A 21,226-nucleotide genomic window follows, 5' to 3' on the forward strand; every position below is an offset into this window, starting at 1 on the left:
TTAAAACAAGTCAGTAGGTTTTACAGACAGAAGGAAAAAGGACAAACAGACAGAAATAACCCATTAGAGCTTTAGCTGTTTGTTAATGAGCTCATTCAAATAGCACTAAAGGCAGAGAACTGCTTGTTCTCACTGAAGCTGTGGAGTTGGGCAAGTAATCAAAGGAAAAGAAGAGGAGAGAAAACATTGTGTAAGGAGAGAACTTTATACGCATGGTCAAAGTGTGCCAGTCAGTTGTCATTATTATGCTTACTTTCACGTTCATAATTGTATTTTGAGGTTGTACCAGAATCGGTTTACGTGGTTTCATTTTTAAAAAACACCATATTTATGTTGTACTGCACATTGCTGCACATCCTATTTTCACACTGTGTGTTTAGGTCTCTGTTTTAGCTCCAGAGTGAGACATCTCACTTGTTTTAGCTCCAGAGTGAGACATCTCACTTCTTTACTATCTTTGTTGGGAGTCGCACATGCTCAGTAGCTAAGTAAGATCCCATCAACTAGATAAAGTTTTTTCCAACTTTGGTTAGTCCAAGTCAGGATTAGATGGGAGACTTCTTCTAGACGAGGGGCGCTTGTAGAATACCTGCAGAACAGAAACATGGAAACAGTTCTTTTGGAGATTATGGTGAACTAGTCCGTTTTGTAGAGGTGTTTTGCCATTGAGAACGAGCTAGCATGCTGGCGCTAGCATGTGCTTGTCTCGGCTAGTGACAGCTCACCCGGAGACTAAATGCAGAGGACATTCAGAAACCGTATCTCACTCAAAACAGCATGGATTTTTTTTTTCAAAGTTTGTATGCGTGTGGAAGCACCAGAGACACAAAATAACACCCCAAGACCCAGAAAAAAATTATTTTTTTCATAATATGGGCACTTTAAATAGCAGACCCACGGCTAACATCATCACTCACATGGGGACAGAAGCAGGTGGGCAGCAGATTTCTCACCTTGTTAAAAGCTGTGTAAAAAGGGCAGAGGGAGACGCCTTGCATACAGCAGTCTTCCCTTCCCGGGTGGAAGAGATATACTCATAATACCAATCCCTTATCTTAACTGTAATGGATTGATTTTCTGATTCTCTATATCAACTTCAAACTAAATGCTTTTCCGTGTTATTTAGTAAATCTTGGCCAAAAACAACAACACTTGACAAAATGTAAGACTTCCAACCTATTTTGTCCTCTACTGACTTGGATCGCTCCACTTTGGACAACCCAATCACAAACCTGAATTACTAGCACCAGCTCTGACATGCCGAAAGGGCAACAAGACTTCTAACACAGTGCAAACAGCGTCCGCTACTCAGTCGACATCTCCCTCATCAAATACACTCTCAGCGTTCAATCACTCTGTGCGTTCAGGCAAGGCATTACGATGCTGGACGGAGGAGGAAGAGGAGGAGGAGGAGGAGGAGGAAAAAAGGGGCTTGAGAGAAGAGTTATGGAGAAGTTTCATTGTTCGTCACAAGGGAGGCACGGTGTTGCCTTGAACATGGACAGAGACTAAAGACACTATGATCTGCCTGCAAAAATGCCCCAGGGACAGAGGATCCATCAATTCAGCTGTCCCTGAAACTCCCTGGAGAAAATGATAGGCTTGGAATGACAAATCGAGGATATGATGCAATTTATTGCAGTATGAGTAAATAAAATGCATGAAAACAATCAAAACTATCTATCATGAAACTATATGGCTAAGTGTGCTTTAAGTACAACGTTATAACATGAGAATGAAGCATATTAATTTGTAGTATATAGAGCAAAATGTACATTCTGCTTAAACAAATAGTTTGACATTTTGGGAAATTCGCTTAGTTTAAGTTGAGAGATGCAGATTTTTGTACAGATTAAATGTGTAATGTAATTAAATGTTAATTAATGAGCTTTAGAGAGGCTGCAAGGTAGATTTACTTGTGGAGAGAGCCAGACTAGCTGTTTCCCTTGTTTTCAGTCTATATGTTAAGCTAAGCTAAATGGCTGCCTGCTGTGTCTTTATATTTAGTATATGGACACAAGAGTGTCAATCTTCTCATCTAACGCTTAGCAAGAAAGTGAATAAACACATTTTCCAAAATGTTCAAGCACTTCCTTAATGATTTTCTGTAAAATTTTAAGAACAACAAAACAGCTGCTAGTCATAACTTTTGCAGTGTTATTCCTGTATATTTCAATTTTGTGCGTTTGTGTGTGGGACGTTTATGGGCGTCAGCCCTGTGTGGATGTGTAAATCCTAGCCAATAACAATGCACCAGTCTAACTGAAACAGACACACAAAAACAGACAAGATGAAGCTCTGCATTCACTCATAATCCAGCAGTGTGGCATCTTTCCGCAGAGGCGTGTGTTGTTTATTTGTGCTTCAGAACATAACTGTTGTGAAACAATCAGAAATTCCCGTTTTATTTCTCTGATTTACTGCATTGTTTGGTGCTCCCTCTCTCATTCACTCTCTAGCTCGCTTGACCACAGCCGCACTCTCTCAGGCTCCAAGCCGGGGAGGAGGTGCCAACTTTGAACGCTGAGGGTTTACAATACTAACTACATATTACCCCTTTTTACTATAATATAAATCACAAAATTGTCTGCAGTCATATTTTTTAAGGACTATAACTGAACTAGGTTTGAACCAAACTACCTTGCAATCTTGTCACTGCAGGACATGGTGAGTAACCTCTCCCCCTGCAGCACCCCGTCCCAGGTCTGGATGGTGTTGCTGGACCTCACAGGGATGGTGCCCTCTCCTGACTCTATTTTGGTCCTTAATTGGCCCCGTGCTTTCCGGTTGGGATGTCTGTCTCCTTGATCTGAGTGAGACAAAACAATAAGAGAGAAATATGAAGAAAAAAAAATACATACAAAAAAACATTAAAGTATAGAATAAATCATGGACTATCAATGTACAAAAATCTACAAAGCGCCCCTCAACATAAGCCAACAGAGATTCCAAGAGAAAAAAAATGGAAAAATGGCTTTCACAAAAGCATGACCTATTATTTATTATTATGTTATCAATGTTTTCTGCTGTTCCACCAGCAGGCGCCATCTATTTAGTGACTAATTGAATGTGGCTGTTTTCTATTCAGTCTGCCATGTGCAACGGAAAACACTTTGACAAGAGTAAGAGGGAGGTTAATCAGACAGTCAGTGCGGGTGGGCCGGGTGGGAGAAAGACTGATAGAGACAGACAGCGAATGACAAAAAGCTCTAATTACTAGAGCCTTGTTTAAATGTGTCAGTAATGCGTATTTGGATTCGGAAATACAATTCTAATTAAATGAAACCAAGCATAAGAGGACAACCTACAAATTTAATTAAAAAACAACAACAACACTGTTGTTGAAACTGAATTCTGAACTAAGACCAGACCAAATTAAAAACATGTCGGCTGAGCTGAGGCTGCTGTGAGGCAGCGAGCGGACGCACTACGACCGCAGTGTACCTTCAACTCCGGCCTCGTGTGGAGAGAAGATCCTGGCGTCTCCACAGGGCGAGGTGCTGATGTAGAGGTGGAACTGAACGTTTTCCTTTAACCGGTAGCCTCCCTTGTCACACTGCATGAATATCGACTTCTGTTGGTCCTCCTTGCTGTGGTTGTGACGAAGATTTAATAGACAAATTTAATTCGGGGCTAACAAACAGCAATATGGGTCATTTAACTGCACTTAAAATGGATGGAATTAGATACAGCAAAGAGCAGTCTAAATACAATAATCAGATTATCAATAGGGCTGAACAATGAGTCACTTTCAATTCAAAATCACGATTTGAAAGAATGCAATTAGCTAATTGTGAATGCCGCGATCAATCGAATGTGCAATATTTAGTTTAATGTTTGGTGTAACATTTGTGTTAATATTTTGTATTCCACTTTTTATTATTATTATTATTATTATTATTATTATTCCATCAGATAAATGCTGGAATAATAAATTCCATATAAATTCATATCTATGTTCCTCTCATAAAGATACAGAGCGGTTTTGTTGATGTCTTATGTTATAATGTTCCATGACATATTTTATCTGTTATACAGACAATATTGAACTTAAGGTGAACTTTAAAAATCTAACAAACCGCAAATCAATCTGTAATGGCAATATCTGGCAGAAAAATCCTTCAGCCCTAACAATCAACACAAGAAACCTCCCAACACTAGGAACTAAACAGAATTGCGAGTGTCCACTGACCTGAGGAAGAGCTCCAGCTGAGTGTAGAGGTACCTGATGAGCGAGCGTCGGGCGATTATCTCAGCATGGCAGTCATTAAGTGCCAGTCCGCGGTCACTCATGTACTCACCGTTGATGCATTTGGTTCCTGTGGAGACACATATTACCTGTGCTTCCTTCACATCTGTCCCTGTTGGGGTAGAGGGAACAGAGACATATCAAGTACACACTGCACATATGCCACTGGTCCAAATTGTGTTTTAATGGCCTTGATGAGGGCAATCCTTTGCAAACTGGTCTGGCACGTTGGTAATGTTCTATTCTTTTATAATGCAGCGTCAATACTCACTCACCAGAGTGACTGTTCTCACATTCACCTGCTGAAGGGGTTTTTCTGTGCTCACCTTCAATCTCAGTTTAAAATGTGCACCTACAGTATGAGCATTATTTTGTGACATCACACAGTTTGTAAACCAATTGTGGTCCATTATGCAGCTTACACAAATGTGGAGGTGGAAACTTTAAGCTTCTTTTTCAATGAAGTAGGAAGAAAACGTCTTGTGTCCAGCACAGCATATCTTTTTAAAGATATTTAGCCCTTTGGGATTGATTTTTCAATGAAAAGTGCTTTACAAATAACATGTATTATTATACAATAATTTGAGTTTTTGAAAAATATCTACATTTCCATAAATTGTTTCAGGCTGTTTCAGTGAGGAAAAAATAGTAGAATGTATTTTTTTTAATTCTGTTAGAAAACGTTTTGGTCAGACACAAACTACTCATCAAAGCAGCTTGTCTTAGTTATGTCATAAAACATGTCTGTAGGAGATAATTAACTAATTCATATACTGTTGGCTTGTCTGGTCTAACAATGCATCATATTTTCTAAGCTTATGATATTGTTTTGAGGGTAAAATCCTAATTTAGACACTAAATTAAGACTGTACATGCAAACATATATGATGAGTGAACAGTGAGGTGTAAAAAGGCAAAGTACACATTTTTAAATTAATAACAAATACCTAAAATACTTCAGTACAGTACTTGAGTAAATGCATTTCCACTACTGGTTATAGACTTCAAAACAAAACTGTTTTTTAACTCATAACTGTTGTTGCATAAGCTAGGCCATTGATTTGTCAGGGAAACGTTACCAGACGGAGCAAATTTAACGGTAAATATTGTCAGCTTTTCTCTATGAGCCTTGCAACCTACATTTTCCTTTGAGTAATCCTTGAGAATTAACTGTCAGTGCCATCTTTTGGAAGCATAAAAGCACCAACCAACTTTCCACCTCGCATCTACCTGTTGTCATGACGACTCCTGCTAGGACTTTTCGCCTTGCGTGGGGGGAGGTGAAGTTTTCTGTCAGCTCGCTGAACTTATCCACCACCAGGCGAGAGACTGCATCAGCCAGAACCTGGAATCACACACACATACACATACATACACCCAGCCACACAAAACGCAAGCTTGTGTCAGATATGTCAGTTTACAAAGCGCGTCTGATGTAATCCTCCCCTAGAGCACCATGTACCTGTCACAGTGTACACATTCAGCGCAGAAACGGCAACAAGTGAAACTGGGTTGACCCCCTGAGGTATCCCGAACCCTCTTTTAAGCAAACGCTGTTGTTTGAGTTTGGCATGACAGTTTTAATTTCCCATCTCCCTTCTGACAGTGAAGCAAAAAAACAAACAAGTAAACCGGATCATTGGTGTGACCAAAGTGTTTGTCGACATTCCACAAGGTTTAAAACACCAAGCTAAACTCCGGGACAACCTCAAGTGAACTTCACTTTCAACTTCACTGAACTTCTTTTGTTATTGGACAGCCACCTTCTCTTGCTGTCTCTTTATCCATTGCTAATGTGATGGAAAAGGCCGATAACCAAGAGGAGAGATGACGGCTGGATGACCACGAATTAAAGAGATCAGTCTAATATTACTCTCCTGCTATACTTTGGAGTCAGCCACTCGTAGCTGGATCATTTGACTTTCCGATGCCAAGGTCTTCTCTGGTGTAGGAATGACTTGACTGAGATTGCGTTAATCTCTACGGGTAAAAAAAAGTGGAAGTACCGATCACTCAGACAAAAAAGTGTACACCAACATATGTTTTGGTTACTTTTATGGTTTGGGTGTCAACAAAACCCCTCAAACTATATATATATAAAAAAAACTAAGCTAAAGTTGACATGTTTTTTTTTTTGCGACAGCAATGGACTCCGACCATTTGTCCCCATTAGTTCCTTGCCATATGGAAACAGGCTGCAGAAATTAAATACCAAGCGGCAGAAAATAAATAGAGCAATTAGTGGGGGCACTATTGTTATAATGGGGTTCTTGTCGGATAAATCAGTTGACAAGTGGAGAAAGTGAGTAAAGAGAAAAAAGAAAGCTTTGGAGAGGGGACTGCTGACAGTGTGCTGTGCTGATTAGCTTTGCCGACTGTGTTATCTCGCTCCCACACAGTGGGGTGGCTCTGACAGTCACCTCTACAGTGGCATCAAAAGCAAGAACCTAGCGTTCCTGCACATCTGATGTAAATGAGGGTTTAAAGATAGAAGAGCAGAGTTTGAAAGGTGGATAAAGAGTATGTCAAACAATGCTTTCTTGTTTAGTTCTGGCCACACCTTCTGTCAAGTCTCAAATGATACTATGATTATATAATATTATCAGCCATTATTTCTTTAGGAAGAGGGGGATGCAATTTTGTATTTTTTAACCAAGATTACAAATGAACATACCTAGGGAGAAGTAAGAGATGGAGCAGGGACTGGCATCTTGAGTATCTGCATGACAATGATTATCTGATCTGAATCAAATGTGTAGTGTTCAAAAAATATTTAGGGATTACAGCACCCTGCACTTCTTAAAGCCATTGCAGTCTTTGTGATTTCAACTTCCGTTATATTTGACTCTCCTGAAATTTTAATTACTGTTTCAAGCCAACTGATGATTGACAAGATCAAGTTAATGATCCAATGGCAGCCTTAATTGAGGCAGAATTTGATAGTGAAAATGATGTGTCTGAAATGCCATTGCAGCTTTTTAAAAGCAAGTTGATAAAAAAAGATAAAAAGTAAACCTGAGATCTGCCATTACTCCCCCCAAAATGAAAAGAAAAATCTCACAACGTTGGGGGTTACTTCCAGTTATTACCATTTTGGTGTCTTGAATCTCTTACTAGCTGAAAGGTTATTTCAGTGAGTCAAAGACTATTGAATTAGGGGTGATAATCACCAGATGCCTCCCGGTACAATATCATCACGATACTTATGCCACGATATATTATTGCGATTTTAAACATATTGCAATATTCTGATATATATTGCAATATTTAACCTTTTTCCAACTTCTGATTTGTCCCAATTTCAAATGATGTCCCCAAAAGGAAACGTTGTCAACCTCTGTTTTATCTAAAAAGATACATTTCTCTATTGGTTCATATCACTTGCAAAATGGGACAAACTGACCAACACATATATAATAAAAGATCAATACTTGGCGCCTGTGTATCAATACAATATTGCCACTGAAAATATTGCGATACTACGCTGTATCAATCTTTCACCCACCCCTATATTTATTGTCTTCAAATTTAAAAAGCCTTAATTTGCACACTATTGCCAACAAACTGTGTTATGAATAGCTTTCAGGCATGATGCATCCTATAAAACCTGATAAATGCTGTAACTTAGATCGCAACCCCCTTACATAGGTTTCTTTGGCTTATTATATTCACGAAATAATGTGACCACTCATAATTGATTCATAGTTCCAAGGCCTGTAAAACTGATGTTGGGTCAACCTGAAAACTCAGTGACTTCGGAAAAGAAATTTTAAACAAGGTAGACCCTATTCCATACACCGCTACTGAAGAAAGCATGCGGCTGATGAATTGTGTGGTCCCAAGTGTTCAACATCTTGGTGAGTTAAATGAAAGGGTTGAATTTCTGATCTGGTGAGAATCTCTACAAGAAGAGAAACATCTTACCTGGGGTAGGTGAAGCTGCAATCCCTCTCTAGGTATGGGTTGCCGGGACGGTGTCTGGTCTAGCTGCATGTTGAAGAGAGATGAGAGGGCGGCCTGCGCTGCCCGAGCTTTAGCCAGCTTCTTGTTGCGCCCTGAGCCTTCAAACGTCTGTGCATCCACCGTTACTGACATCACAAAATTCTTGGCATGACTCTCCCCGCTCTCTGAGACAAAGTCATATTTGAGGCCTGGCCTGAGCTCATTGAGAATCATGACTGGGTTTTTGCCACTGGAGGGCGAGCTGAATGTCGATGGAGGGGGCAATGGGGCCTGGACAAGGTTGCTGCCAGGTGGTGTGGGCAGTGGATACTCCCCTAGTAAGTTTAAGGAGCTGCTACCATTAGAGCCTAGATAGAAGGATTCTTCAGGTGCGGCTGGTGTCTCGAAGCCATTGAAGAGCATGTCTGGGAAGTCAGCTTGGTCAGATGTAAAGTCTGTGTTCACTGTCAGTGTTCGACCCATGGCCAGGTGTGCCTCAGAGGCATTGGGGAACTGGACGAAGGAACGCAGTGCTTTCTCAGCTGCATTTAGTTTAGCCTTCTTCTTAGTTGGGCCCATGCCCTCAAACATCTGTCCGTTGACCTCCACAGTCATGACAAAAACTGGGGCATGGACTGGTCCTGTCTGAGACAGCAGTTTGTACTGTAGACCCGGTTTGATTTCATTCAACTGCATCAGAGCGTTCTTAGGCAGGACCGGCCCCGGTGTTTTCTTACGCTTCTTGGCTCGGAACTTGGAGTGTGTATGTCCATTGTTCCCCTCTTCCAGGGGGCGCTTTCGACTGCCCAGGCCACTTCCATTGGGGAGCTGTTCAGCCACTCCCACCCCGTCTTTGCAGGACACGTTGTCCAGGTTTCGGTTTTCCTTAACATCTGTGCTGCTCGAACCTGCGGTGCCCAGAAAGAGTAACTTACAACGCCTTCGTTGCAGGATCTTGTAAATGCAAAATTTATAGATTCCTTTATCACTCTTTGGAACTGAACCAATGATTTGTGTTCCTTTATCAAAGCAAGAGAAGCTGGCTTTTAATTTGATTGAACATATTAACCTACAGTCTATTGACATTACAACAAATAGTAGAACATCACCAGTACATCTACTGTGGTTAAATGTATGCCGAGTTCTTAGAGATGGTCAACATTTATAACAGTCAAGGGATGTTTTTGGACTATGTTTTGGTTATATGGTATTAAAACTAACCTTATATATCTGTATAATTAAAGTTGTACTTATGAAGGCTTGCTATTCTGATGGTCAGGGTAAAGTGGGAGAAATATATTTTCAACAACTAGTGTACACTTCAAAGGTTGCACAGTGTTATGGGCCTCACACATAAAAGGCACACAAATACGAGCACACATATAAACACTCAGACGCACACAGAGCTATTACTCATTCACTCTATCAATATTAATCGCCTGATTGCTCACAGAGAAATTAGGTACATCTTAAATGTTCAGTTTGAAACTGTGATTCCTGAAATATACTCTACTGGGGAACACATATCACTGAAACCAGTTAGCAAAGTGGATGGAATATTGGCAAAAATTTTCATTTATAACATCCTTCAGCAAAGGCTTGATAGGTTACTCCTTGCGGTACTCAGGAGAAAGAGAGGCCGCAGTGTGCATGAGTGGGATTGTAGGTTGGGTTGAGGGAGTGCAGGGGAGGAGTGCAGGGGGAGGAGCTGAGAACCAGGCAAACAGGAGGATACATCAAAGAGGCGGAAGGAGAAGACTCCACCTACTGCAGGATCCTAAAGTCTTGACTGGTGACACGGTGGGAGGTTAAAATGCTGTTTACCCGTTTTACATAAGATTTTGAAAAGAATGACTGTCATATTTAAAATGAGGAAAATCTGAATAAGAAATCTGTATCTAATGAGGTGCCATTCATTAGACCCTGCGCCTCTGAGATCCCCCCCATGGAGCTTGTCAGAGAACACAGCGTTTCAGGTTGCGAAATGTGCTGACATGCCGATACCATCTGGTTACTACAATTGACATGTCTAAAGGCAACAAGAAAGACACTTATTCCTAAGATCAAGAACACAAACTGCATATCCTTCAATTCATGAGCAACATCGGCACTGAAAACATGCAATATATATTGGTGTTTGCATGCATTCTGGTGTTTGGCAAATAAAACAATGGAAAGGAGGGACAGGATAACTGTGCACAAAACAGCCAAGAAGAGCTATCACCTATCGAAATGCTGATGGTTGAACTGTGTGCGTTGGACAGGGACACAATCAGCCAACAACCTTTAACCACCAGAGATGCTGCCGCATTAGTTGAGAACTTTTAGCTGTTGTGTAAATTTGTACAAGTGAAATGAGGGCATGGGCTTTCTAAATATACTGTTTTGAAATATACAGCATGTAGAACTGTAGCTCATTACATTTCTCTTCAAAGGATAGAATTCATAGAAATTTCAGCTACTGCAAATTGGGAAGTCTATTGAATTAAAATGCACACGTTGAGCAAGTCAGCAATACCTCTCCTAAAACAGTCATATTTGTGGGGTATAGGGACAAAAAAGCCAATCAAATTTTTTTTATCACACACTAAAAAAAAACCCTAGCATGCTGCTCAGACAAATACAGTGAATACAATGGCACACTGGAGTTCCCTTTCTCTTTTACAGAACACAATTAAACTGTTACAATTGATACCATTCATTTTCTAAAATAGTGGCTTTGTTTGCAGGATGATATAGGATGATATCCAGTAGTACTCCAGAGCCGAAGACCAGATCAGAGGACAACAGCCATAGAGCAACAGCCACGACATCATGCACTGAATTACTGCACACACATGCAGTCGTGGTTGTTATCATGCTAGCGTCTGTGTAATCAGCACCCAATATTTACACAAAGGCAAAACATCCCATGTGGTTGGATCTGTCAGAGTTTGAAACCCCTGTGAGGGTTGCATGAACCACATAACTAAAAAAAAAAAAAAAAACTTCCTTAAAACTTGTTTGTTGGGCTTTTGATATGGAATGATTCATGTGATTAAAGAATTTCAAGAACGGCAAAGGTTGTCACATAAAAGCTAAAAATTCTATCATGTTTTCCTCTGGTCTTCCCTTGGTATTAAAGAAATTGCGTGAGCTTGGGCTGTGTGTTTTATCTTCAAATATATACTTTGACTGGCAGAAATGTAAGAAAGATGCTTCATAGGCTTTGGAAGACAACAGAGACCGTTTTGTAACTCTGCTTATTTGACTTAACACAACAAAAACAGAGCATGAACACTCAGCATGACACTACAATAGGAACTGCTCATTTGTATTGCGGGTTAGGATGCTAGGATGACAGCTTTCTTTGATTGTGAGTTCATAATCGCTAAGGTGTGGAGGAAACGCATTCAATCCTGCCGCTCCGTGCCTTCTAAAGCTCAGTTACTGAGTTCAAACCAAATGTCTAATTAAAGTTCAATACGCAGGAGTGAAGAGGATTTTCTTCAGAGAGAAATGGAGGTAGAGGGAATCTGCAATATGCCCTGAAAGCTCTCAGATGTAATGATTAGTTCTTCCTTAAAAAGTTTCCGTAGAATCAGCTGTGTGTATTTGTGTGTGTATGCTCTCTTATGTGTCTTGGTTCAGGTAAGGGCATATGATGGTTGGCATCACGCTTATGGAGGAACAACTATTGGAACTTAATGGGTGACAACACAACAGATACAAACAGTAGTTTTTGTCATTCAGACCTACCTTTTGGAAACATATTTGTATGTGCAGGTTAGGTTTGCATTACGTGTTGTGTTGCATTTCACTTTATTCTATGAAATGTGGGCTAGGCCAACACTATGCTAATACTTGAGTAACATAGGTGAGCAAAATATGTTTACACTGATTACACATCAAAGAAGAACAGGAGGCCATACAAAGGAAGACATGCAAGTGCACAGAAATAAGGGAAACCAAAACACAGGCAGACATTTAAAAATAGAGACCAGCTATTGCTCAGACAGGAAGACTGACAAAAAAAATGACAAAAATCAGAGTCAACTCACTCATATTCTCCTCCTCATCCACATCCATGGCCACAGGTTTGTTCTGACCTGAGAGCAGGCTTGCCCCCACTGCACCTGGGGAGCAGAAGACATAAATGTGGACTGCATAAGCAGGGGCGAAGTGAAACACATAAACACATTCAAAGACCTTGAGTGGCTACAGCGGTGATACATATCTTGATGCACCGGCACGCACACACAAAGAAAATTGCACATATTGCACTGTGTAAGTAGGCCGTGACGTAGGCTTATAAATATTCAGAGCCTCAGAGATATCAAGGTGAGAGAGGAGGCCAGGGCTGACAGGCCTTAATAGCAGGAGCAGTCTATTTTGACTTTAATATCCCTCCGATTAGACCTAATTTCCCACTCCCTGCTGAGAGATATACAGCTAGTGACATGGCCAAGTTACTCCATTACCGCACACACATACACACATGACTTATCCCAAGGTGGAGAGTGTGATTAAAGCTCCATTAAGCAATATTTTTTCACACCAACACAGAATCAAATGATTTCCAGCAATCTAAAAAGTTCACTCATACTGCCAATTGCACTGATAATGAACACCCAACTCTGAGGCCATATACTGTATGTTTCTTTGTGCCATTTTACATGCATTTGTTGAATCCTAAGCAGCAAATGAGAGGCTAATTAAAAAGTCCAAAAATACAGCAAACCTTTGCCTCTAGCTTTCTTGAAGCTACAGTATTGGTCAGTGTTTGAAATGGTATAAGCCAACAATGATTGGGGGATAAGAAGGTCAACTTGGTCATCACTTACCAGGGGGTCAAAACCACATCCATTAAGGGTGAACTTTTAAAACATTCATTCTTTCTTTTGGCCATTTGATGGCAACAAGGGAACAATCAGTTGCCCGTTCCTACATCCAGCACAGGTGGAGCAACATTCATTTTTTGAGCTTTTTTGGCTACTTCGTGAATTTAAGTTTGATATTCCCTCTCAGCTCTGTATTTGGCACTGACTTCTGAGGGAAATATCTGGCTCTTTAGCTGCTAGATTCTCCCGTGTTCACCAGCTACTTGCTAACTGAGTCTGTCTGTTGTTGGGTGCTGGGCAGGTAGTGAGTGGCAGTAAGCGCTGTATAAACGTAGTCCATTTACCCATAACAGTGTGTTTGAGTTTGTGTCAACCATAAGGTTTAGGCTAGTTTTGATAATCATTACAGCCTGCTGGTTATCAAGTTTCATATTCAAGTTTTTATTTTAATCATCTCATGCACAGGAAAGGCAGTAGTTGTTGGATTTAATGATCTCCAAATTGATCCCTTTAGAGGAGAGGCTTACTTGGAAAAGTTGCACCACTGGATCACACTACACTCCTAATTACAGAATTATTAGTACGAAAGTGTACGAAAGTTTCAACTGCACGACTTCCCTCATTGTGCTCCTCCACCAACCACTTTAAAAAAGTCATGGCGCGACAAAACAATATTGCTGAGAGCAGGGTAGATGAGTGCAGACTGATGAAACAGACTAACAGAGTAAGTTAGATGAGAGAAAGAGAGGGTTAAAGCAGCAGAGAGGGAAAAGGCAGAGAGCCGAACGACGCAAAGAGACAGAGAGAAAGCAGGAGAAAGATGGCATTATGATATAGAACAGATTGTGCTGATTCTACTCCTCTCTCCACCCGTCTTCCATCAGTGGCCCCATTCTTCAGCCAGACACTTTCTTAAGCTAAACTAAATGGGCTAATTAATCTGGGCTAATGGTGGGTGACAGCAAATATGCTAGCACAATTATCACCCTATTAAAGATTCATATTCCAACCCATAATTGAAAATGAAAAGGTGGGGTGAAGGGAGGGTGGGTGGGAGTAGGTCCAACAGAGTGGAAGATGAGAGTCATTTTTCTCAGGTATCAGGAGGCAGGTGCCCACTCACAAGCCACAGCACTGCACGCACAACTAGTCACACTACTTACAGGTTGTTACTTCTGCAGTTTATGTTTCTGTATTATTTTATGTTAAATTATTGAATTTAACCTGTTGGCAATGAATAGTTTTAACATCTTAAATTGGTCTTTCACTGTCAAATAAAGGCTATTGTCTCTTCACGTTAATGATGTGGGTCATTGTGGATAAAAGAATTATATTCAACACATCTAAGTGTAAAACTAACTATAAAACAAGACTGTGCTTTTGGTTGCATACTCCTTCCTCCTCCTTTGCTTCCTCCAATACACACTGCGGTGTAGTCTCATCAGCACGCAATGCAAATGTGGTTGTCAGTTTTGATTTTTTAGATGAGACCGCCTTGGTCATAAATCTGTAACTATTCCTGAAATCAGGTGCAATCAGCAGGGAGAGTCCCACAACGGATTTGTAAAATGAGTGTATGAGTGTGCGTGTTTGTGTATGTGTGTGTTTTGAGAAGTAATTCTGGAGGTAAATGGATATGCAGTCCTAAAGGTCACTGTGCTTCAGAAAAAAAAAGAAAAAAAAACACTGAATTCAGTTACTAAAAGTGAAAGCTCATATTTCTGTGCTGCAAGAGATTCATGCTCCCTATTAAAATCATTCGATCATTTTTTAAATACACCATGGTCAATGAGAAAACCAGTATAGTTCCAGTTCTTGAAATCCCACCCAAATATTCACAGGTACAGTATATAAGCTGCTTTGAGCATTGAGATGAGGAATGCATACACCTTTTGGAACAAAGGTACGTATTCTACTACTGAAGAATGGAATGTCTGCAATGTCTGAAGTAAATTTCTCCAGTATCAGTTGTAGCAAAATGGTACCTAAGCACTTGGAATAGTCAAGAATGACAGAATGAACCACTGATGAAAATATGTTGTGCTATCAAACAAATATAATCTACATGCATCTTGTGTGTGGTCTACATTTAGCAATAAGGCAATATTGAAGACATTTAAACGGCAAGGCAACACAATCGCTTAGGGAAAATGGGAAATGGAACATCAATCATCATCATTAAAGCCTGCAAAACTAATTTGGACATTTGCATGCATGGAGGGTTAAACGACAGGATCCTTATTAGATTTTGGTATTGACCATTTTTTTTAATGCACACAACTGAAGCAGTGGATTTAAAAGGGAGTCACAAGAATCACCGGTGACCGCTGACAACTATCTCCCTCCACACATGCAGAAATGATACTGCGTCATCAAGTTGTGAGACAGCTTGGTTCCAGGTAAATCTGAGTGGACGCCAAGGGAGGCAGGGAAAGGAGAAAGATGAGAAAGAAGATGAAAAACCTCAAATTCAATCTGGCACGGTGAGAGGGACTGAGGGGAAATAAGGTGGTTTTGATTTGTCTCTCATCCCTCGCTTGCGCTGTGACGGAGCGATAGAGTATCGCCACCACCAGCAGCGGGCCACTGGCGGGAGGAGGTGTGGGGGTGGGGTGGGGTGGGGGGTGGAGCGAGGGATGGAAAGTTAAAGGTGAGGGAAGAATAGAGGACGAGAGAGATAGAAAATGCAATCTTATTCGAAGTGAAAGAGAATCATTATCTCCTCTAAAACAGAAGGCGGTGGAAAGGTGTGCCCTTGGCAGGCCATGGGGTTCAAACTGTTAAAAAACAAAGTGCCTATGAGGGCTAGGGGTAGGACGCAAGATTCTCAAATCTCAAAATCATTTCAGACCAACTGCAGACCTTACAGACAAAAATGAATGGATGAAGGGCTAATCCATTAATAATTAATCAAATATATAAACGTAAATCGATCGATATTGCTCCCCCCACAACTGGATTGTTACGAGTTCTAAGCAAAAACCTGAAAGGTAACCTGTCATACGAATGGAGCACAAAGCAAAAAAATACCTTGAGTTGAAAGATCCATTGGTGCAAAGGCTGACCATTAGAACTGTGGCTATTGCTGAGTTTCCACAAAACCCATTCTCTCAGTGCGTTTACATGCATGGGTCTTACTGGTTATGCCAGTTCTCCCCGTATACATAAGCAAGAAAGAAAAGGAAGAAGGAGAGGAGTAACTCTACCTCCGGTACAGTTAGTGTCATTCTGCCAACAGACAGCTGGCTTTTACTTCCAGTTGACTGGCCGGTGGAGCCTAAATTAGTAAAATTACTTAATAAAGTAGTAAAAACTTAATGTTTCATTTACATACTGTTGTCACAGAAAAGGAAATCACGGTGCTCTTGCCAGACAACTGACAACTTGTTCGCCTCATTATATCTGTAATAAGTAAGATGGACAATTGGTTGTCCCGATGTCCGCTGCTGCCTCGGCTGGGACATTAAACAGATGGATCGCAAGCTCTTTGCTGAGTCGGACACCGCTGTTTTGTCGTTTGGTATCATAGCAACGACAACAACTCACAGCGCTGACGAATTATTTCCGGTTCAAAAACCACTCCAGTGGAGGGGGGAGGGGCAGTTGAAGCATGTGCAGATGCTTAACCCAATCCTAGCCAGGTTAAGGTCCATACATGAAGGAGTACCCTGGTTACTGAAGGAGTTCTTGTCAAACCCGCCGCCGCTGCGTTGAGGAGTAAACCACTATATGGGGGCGTGCGCTCTACCAGGTGAGCTACCTAAACGCCCACAACATGAAGATCATAAGCAATTTAAGCAACCTAACCTTCTAATCACATGTTATATGCCTTGCTCACTATCATGATATAGTTATTTGGGATGCTCACTGTGCTTTACTCATAAGGTAATGCCTGCTTTTTCTAGTCTCTGCAGAACATTTACCTGACGTTTCACTGCAAATGGTAAGAGACAGCTCTTAAAAAGCTTGGGACATGGATCTGCCTTGACAAGGAGGGTAGCTTTCACAGACTGCATACCTTAACTGAATAACACTGAGTGGCTCTTTTTAGTCTCTTGTGTTGCTTTGGAGTCTAGTTTGGACCTTGGCGCTTTGCTATTATGATGGTAGACTTGCTGAGCAGGAAGGAGAGAAGAAACTGATCTGCTTGTGCATGAATCGAAAGCGCGTGAGCAGATCGTATCATAATACAGTTTCACATAGTAATAATGTAGGGTGAATACAGCAACTGGCGGATAACTCTGTCAATCTTTCTGCCACATTGACAGGTAGCCAATGAAAATTAAGGGATTCATTATTTATTTTTTTGCAACTGTTGTTCTTTTACATTTAAACAAAGTCCGTCATTTTGATGGATTTTAGCTAAAAATGTGGTGGCACATTACTGGGGTGAAGAGGCCAGCTGAAACGAGCATCCAACAAGAAGATGAGCGTGAGTCAAAGAAATGTAAAAGAAAACATTTTAATAAAAATTGGACAATTGGCGACAGGGCAAGGTTTGAGAGGGTCTGATTTATGACAGCAGTCCAGAACAAATGTATTGCAGTGTGTATGGCTCAGAGAAAGCAAAGTTAAATCCTTTTGTAATCAAGACCAAAAACTTAAAATTAGAATCAATTAAGGACCACGAGTCATCAAAAAGCCACCTACACACGGTAAGTTGTAAACAAGACGGGGGGACCCGCTGCGGTCAAGGCACTGACGTCCAGGAAAGCAGCGCAGTTGGAGAGGATGCGACTGCTGTTTCGGAATGTTCATGTGATTCCGGTTTTTCACCTTTGTGATAAAAAAACAACAACTGGCTGGTAAAAAGTCATTGTGGTCGTCAAAAAAAAAACTTCAGGCCCTATAAATGAGGCAATCACTTTCCGCTAACCTCACAATAACAAAACGGCAAGACTGCACCTGAACACACCTTCCTGTAAGACCAGCAAGCCCATGGGCGCACAGATGGGCGCAGGTGCATTTGTTATTTAAACGACGTGGGTGCTGGACAGGTCGGTCATAAACTAGCAAGGGTGCCGGGTGCAAGACAGAGCCCCATGTTTTTAAAATTACATTACATTAGTGGTGCGATTTGACCTTTTGCATCTATAACTTACAATTTCCCCCTCTCAGACTAGCTCTGACTAGCTTATCTAGCTGACTTTGTCCACCCCTTCTATTTGTCCTTCCATCGTCCTTAGTTGTTGCGTTGTCTGTTCACCTTTAGTAAGCCTAGATCACATGTATCCTACTAATGAAACAAGTTTGGAAAAACATGATTGAGAGCAGCAGGCAATGTACTGTTTTCAGCATGGCTGAAAACTCTGCCAGGGTCTTGTTTTTAGCCAAAGCTGTTGAAACAAAATGGTTTCCCTCCGAAGCCCAGCTACCACTTATGTTTGCCAATTTTCTTTGCTGAAGAGAGGAGTTTCAGGTTGAAACTTGTCTATACCTCCGAGAAACGGCATGCCATTCTCACCCATATTATTTCTATGTAATTGTGAAAAATCCAGCCCATAACGCATCTGCCTTCATTTGAAGCATTGACAATTATGTCAACTTCTTGTATACATGTGAACAATAGCTCAGGTAACTCTGTAGTGCAAACATTTGAAAAAAAGACAATATATTTCAGATACAGCAAGCAATACTACCAAAAGACACACAAGTCAACACAGTTGTAATTTGTATCAGTGATAACATGGCAATTTTCCCTCTGATTGAATGATGGCGTCTAATTGGTCCCTTGACAAGATGATAGCCTGTAATTGGCCTGACTGTAAACTGAAGTTTATAGTGTCATCTGACGTAAAAGGTTTGCTCTTTGGTGTGATTATACAGACACTGTGGAAAGCACTTGGGCTTTGAAAACACTTATCTTTACTTTCACTTTGGTCTTTCACATTTCACTCAAGCGATGCAGGGTCCACTGCCTTTGAAAACAAACCAGTTTTAACATGTTACAGTTACACGTAACATAACATACTGTTCTCAGTTCTGCATTCCTGCTGCTTTCAGTCTTCTGCTAAAGTACAACACATTGCTTGTAGATTTCAAAACAAATGAAAGGAAATAGAGACAGATATGTCAGCAGGCCAATATTAATGGCATTTCCCTAACTATCAGTATCAATTCAATTCAATTCAATTTTATTTATAGTATCAATTCATAACAAGAGTTATCTCAAGACACTATACAGATAGACCACACTCCAGAATTTACAAGGACCCAACAATTCTAGTAGTTTCCTCCAGAGCAAGCAACAGTGCGACAGTGGCAAGGAAAAACTTCCTTTTAGGCAGAAACCTCGGTCAGACCCAGGCTCTTGGTAGGCGGTGTCTGACGGGCCGGTTGGGGTTAGAATGAAGAGTGGCAATAAAAATAGAAAAAATTAGTAGTTTGTAGCAGTTCTTTGTAGTAGTTCATGGCATAGCAGGACGCTGTGCGGCATTACAAGGCACAGCAGGACGTAGCAGGACGTAGCAGGGCACTGCAGTGTAGCAGTTGAATTTGTATCAGCATTTCTAATGGCCAATAAAGGATGATGAATACATATTCATTTATCAGAATCATTTATAATGGCAAATAAATGATTCTGCTGAATTAATATTTAAAAAATACATCAAAAACAGACTGTCAACCATGTTATGAGTGATGGTGTTGCAAAGTTTGTCCACCAGAGGGCGCTCTATACTGTCCCTGTTGGCAACACTGATTATTTATTTTTTTATTGTGTTTTTGTTCAAAGGACTTTAAGTTTCATATCTTAAATATGTATTTTTATACATTTTGTGAGAACTCATAAATAACAACAAATACAAATGTTAGGGAAATCTGTTTGTTTTGTTACGCGTTTCTGGGTCTTTTTTTTAATATTTATCGGCCGATATATCGGAATATTGGATTTTTAAATAACCACATTTTTGTATCGGTATCAGCCTTAAAAATCCTTTATTGGCCGGGCTCTAAAAGGAAATCAACACCAACATTATTTTATTGAACACGTTCAAAATTAGTTTGAATACAAAAGGCACCACCAAAAAAGAATGAATGAAGAATTTCTGCTGATACTTTCTTTTAACTAGCACAAAAAAATCTCTAAACGTCTTTTGCAATATATCGCAGCCTTTTGCGATATGTGCTGTATATTGCGCCAGTTGGTATTGTGGTAATATCCCATTAATGAGCAGGTCAGGAGCACTTGAGAGAAAAGCGGAGGGGGAAGAAGGGGAAGAAAACCAAAAGGGGGGGAGCTCTTAACACCAGAACAGGCTTTAAATATAAATCACTCTAATAAAAAATAAACCACTTGCATTTAACTTTTTGGATGGAATTACTTGTGTGCAATTCATTCAGCACTTCCTGCCTCCCATCATCTTTCAGTCTGCAGGGAGCGTCAGTGACACCACCTAACGTTTGGGCCCAGAGAGGGAATCTACAACTGTCACCCAGACTACATTAACAGCATGTTATAAAAGACAACAGCCGCCTCCTTCAAACTTTCAGAAGCCTGACATGCTGCTTTGTTGACAGCACCGAGACAGGCTCTAAAAACAGCTCCCGCTTAGCTCCAGTCAAAAACAGGCATAGAGAAAAAAGCAAAGCATGTATCGCTGCACAAATACACCCATGTATATACTTAATATCTGTGATTTTAATGTTCCTCTTCATGCTGCTAAAGGACACCAAAACCCAAACTCCCTCATTCCCGGGAATTGTATTGTTGCCTAGAGTAATTTTTGACCTCAATGATTTCCTGACTACACACAGTGAAGCTGAATTTGATTGACTGAACAAAAAAGAAAGAGTGAATTTCATAATTCACTCATTGAACTTTGTCAACTAACTCAGCAAAGTCAAACAAACTGAAAAGCAAGGGAACAGGTTGGCATATTCAGCATAGCTAACCTTTGTTGTAATACTTTACTAACTTTAGTTTTATAGTTATTTTTAGAATTTATGGTCAATAAATAGGAAATTTATAGGATATTATACCTACTGTTTGAGTTAGAAAAGCAGAAATTAGGAATTATTTAGACTAAAATTAAAGGAATGAATGTTGATGGATAATCAGACAGACTGGAATATGTCAACTTTTACTCAATACCATTTCAAAAACACTTCAATTTGTTTTTCAAATGCTATAAAATTGAATAAGACACCCCAAAATTACTGAAATAAGAGATTTGTACTTGCCAAAAAGCATTGTGTGGAATCAATCATGTTATTT

General features: G+C 40.4%; 1 protein-coding gene across 5 annotated transcripts in view; it reads right to left on the bottom strand.

The window, feature by feature from the left end:
• Positions 1-21,226, bottom strand: part of adarb1b (adenosine deaminase RNA specific B1b) — a 134,205-nt gene that overhangs the window by 10,969 nt on the left and 102,010 nt on the right. For all 5 annotated transcript variants that reach the window (XM_032512933.1, XM_032512935.1, XM_032512936.1 and 2 more), the window contains 6 exons: positions 12,232-12,306; positions 8,174-9,099; positions 5,480-5,594; positions 4,193-4,361; positions 3,445-3,590; positions 2,641-2,809 (listed from right to left, as the gene is read on the bottom strand). In XM_032512933.1, coding sequence (XP_032368824.1) covers positions 2,641-2,809; positions 3,445-3,590; positions 4,193-4,361; positions 5,480-5,594; positions 8,174-9,099; positions 12,232-12,259 — 1,553 coding nt within the window. In that variant the 5' untranslated portion in view covers positions 12,260-12,306. The remainder of the gene's footprint in view (positions 1-2,640; positions 2,810-3,444; positions 3,591-4,192; positions 4,362-5,479; positions 5,595-8,173; positions 9,100-12,231; positions 12,307-21,226) is intronic.

Source organism: Etheostoma spectabile, chromosome 4, assembly GCF_008692095.1.
Source record: "Etheostoma spectabile isolate EspeVRDwgs_2016 chromosome 4, UIUC_Espe_1.0, whole genome shotgun sequence".
Classification (NCBI taxonomy): Eukaryota; Metazoa; Chordata; class Actinopteri; order Perciformes; family Percidae; genus Etheostoma; species Etheostoma spectabile.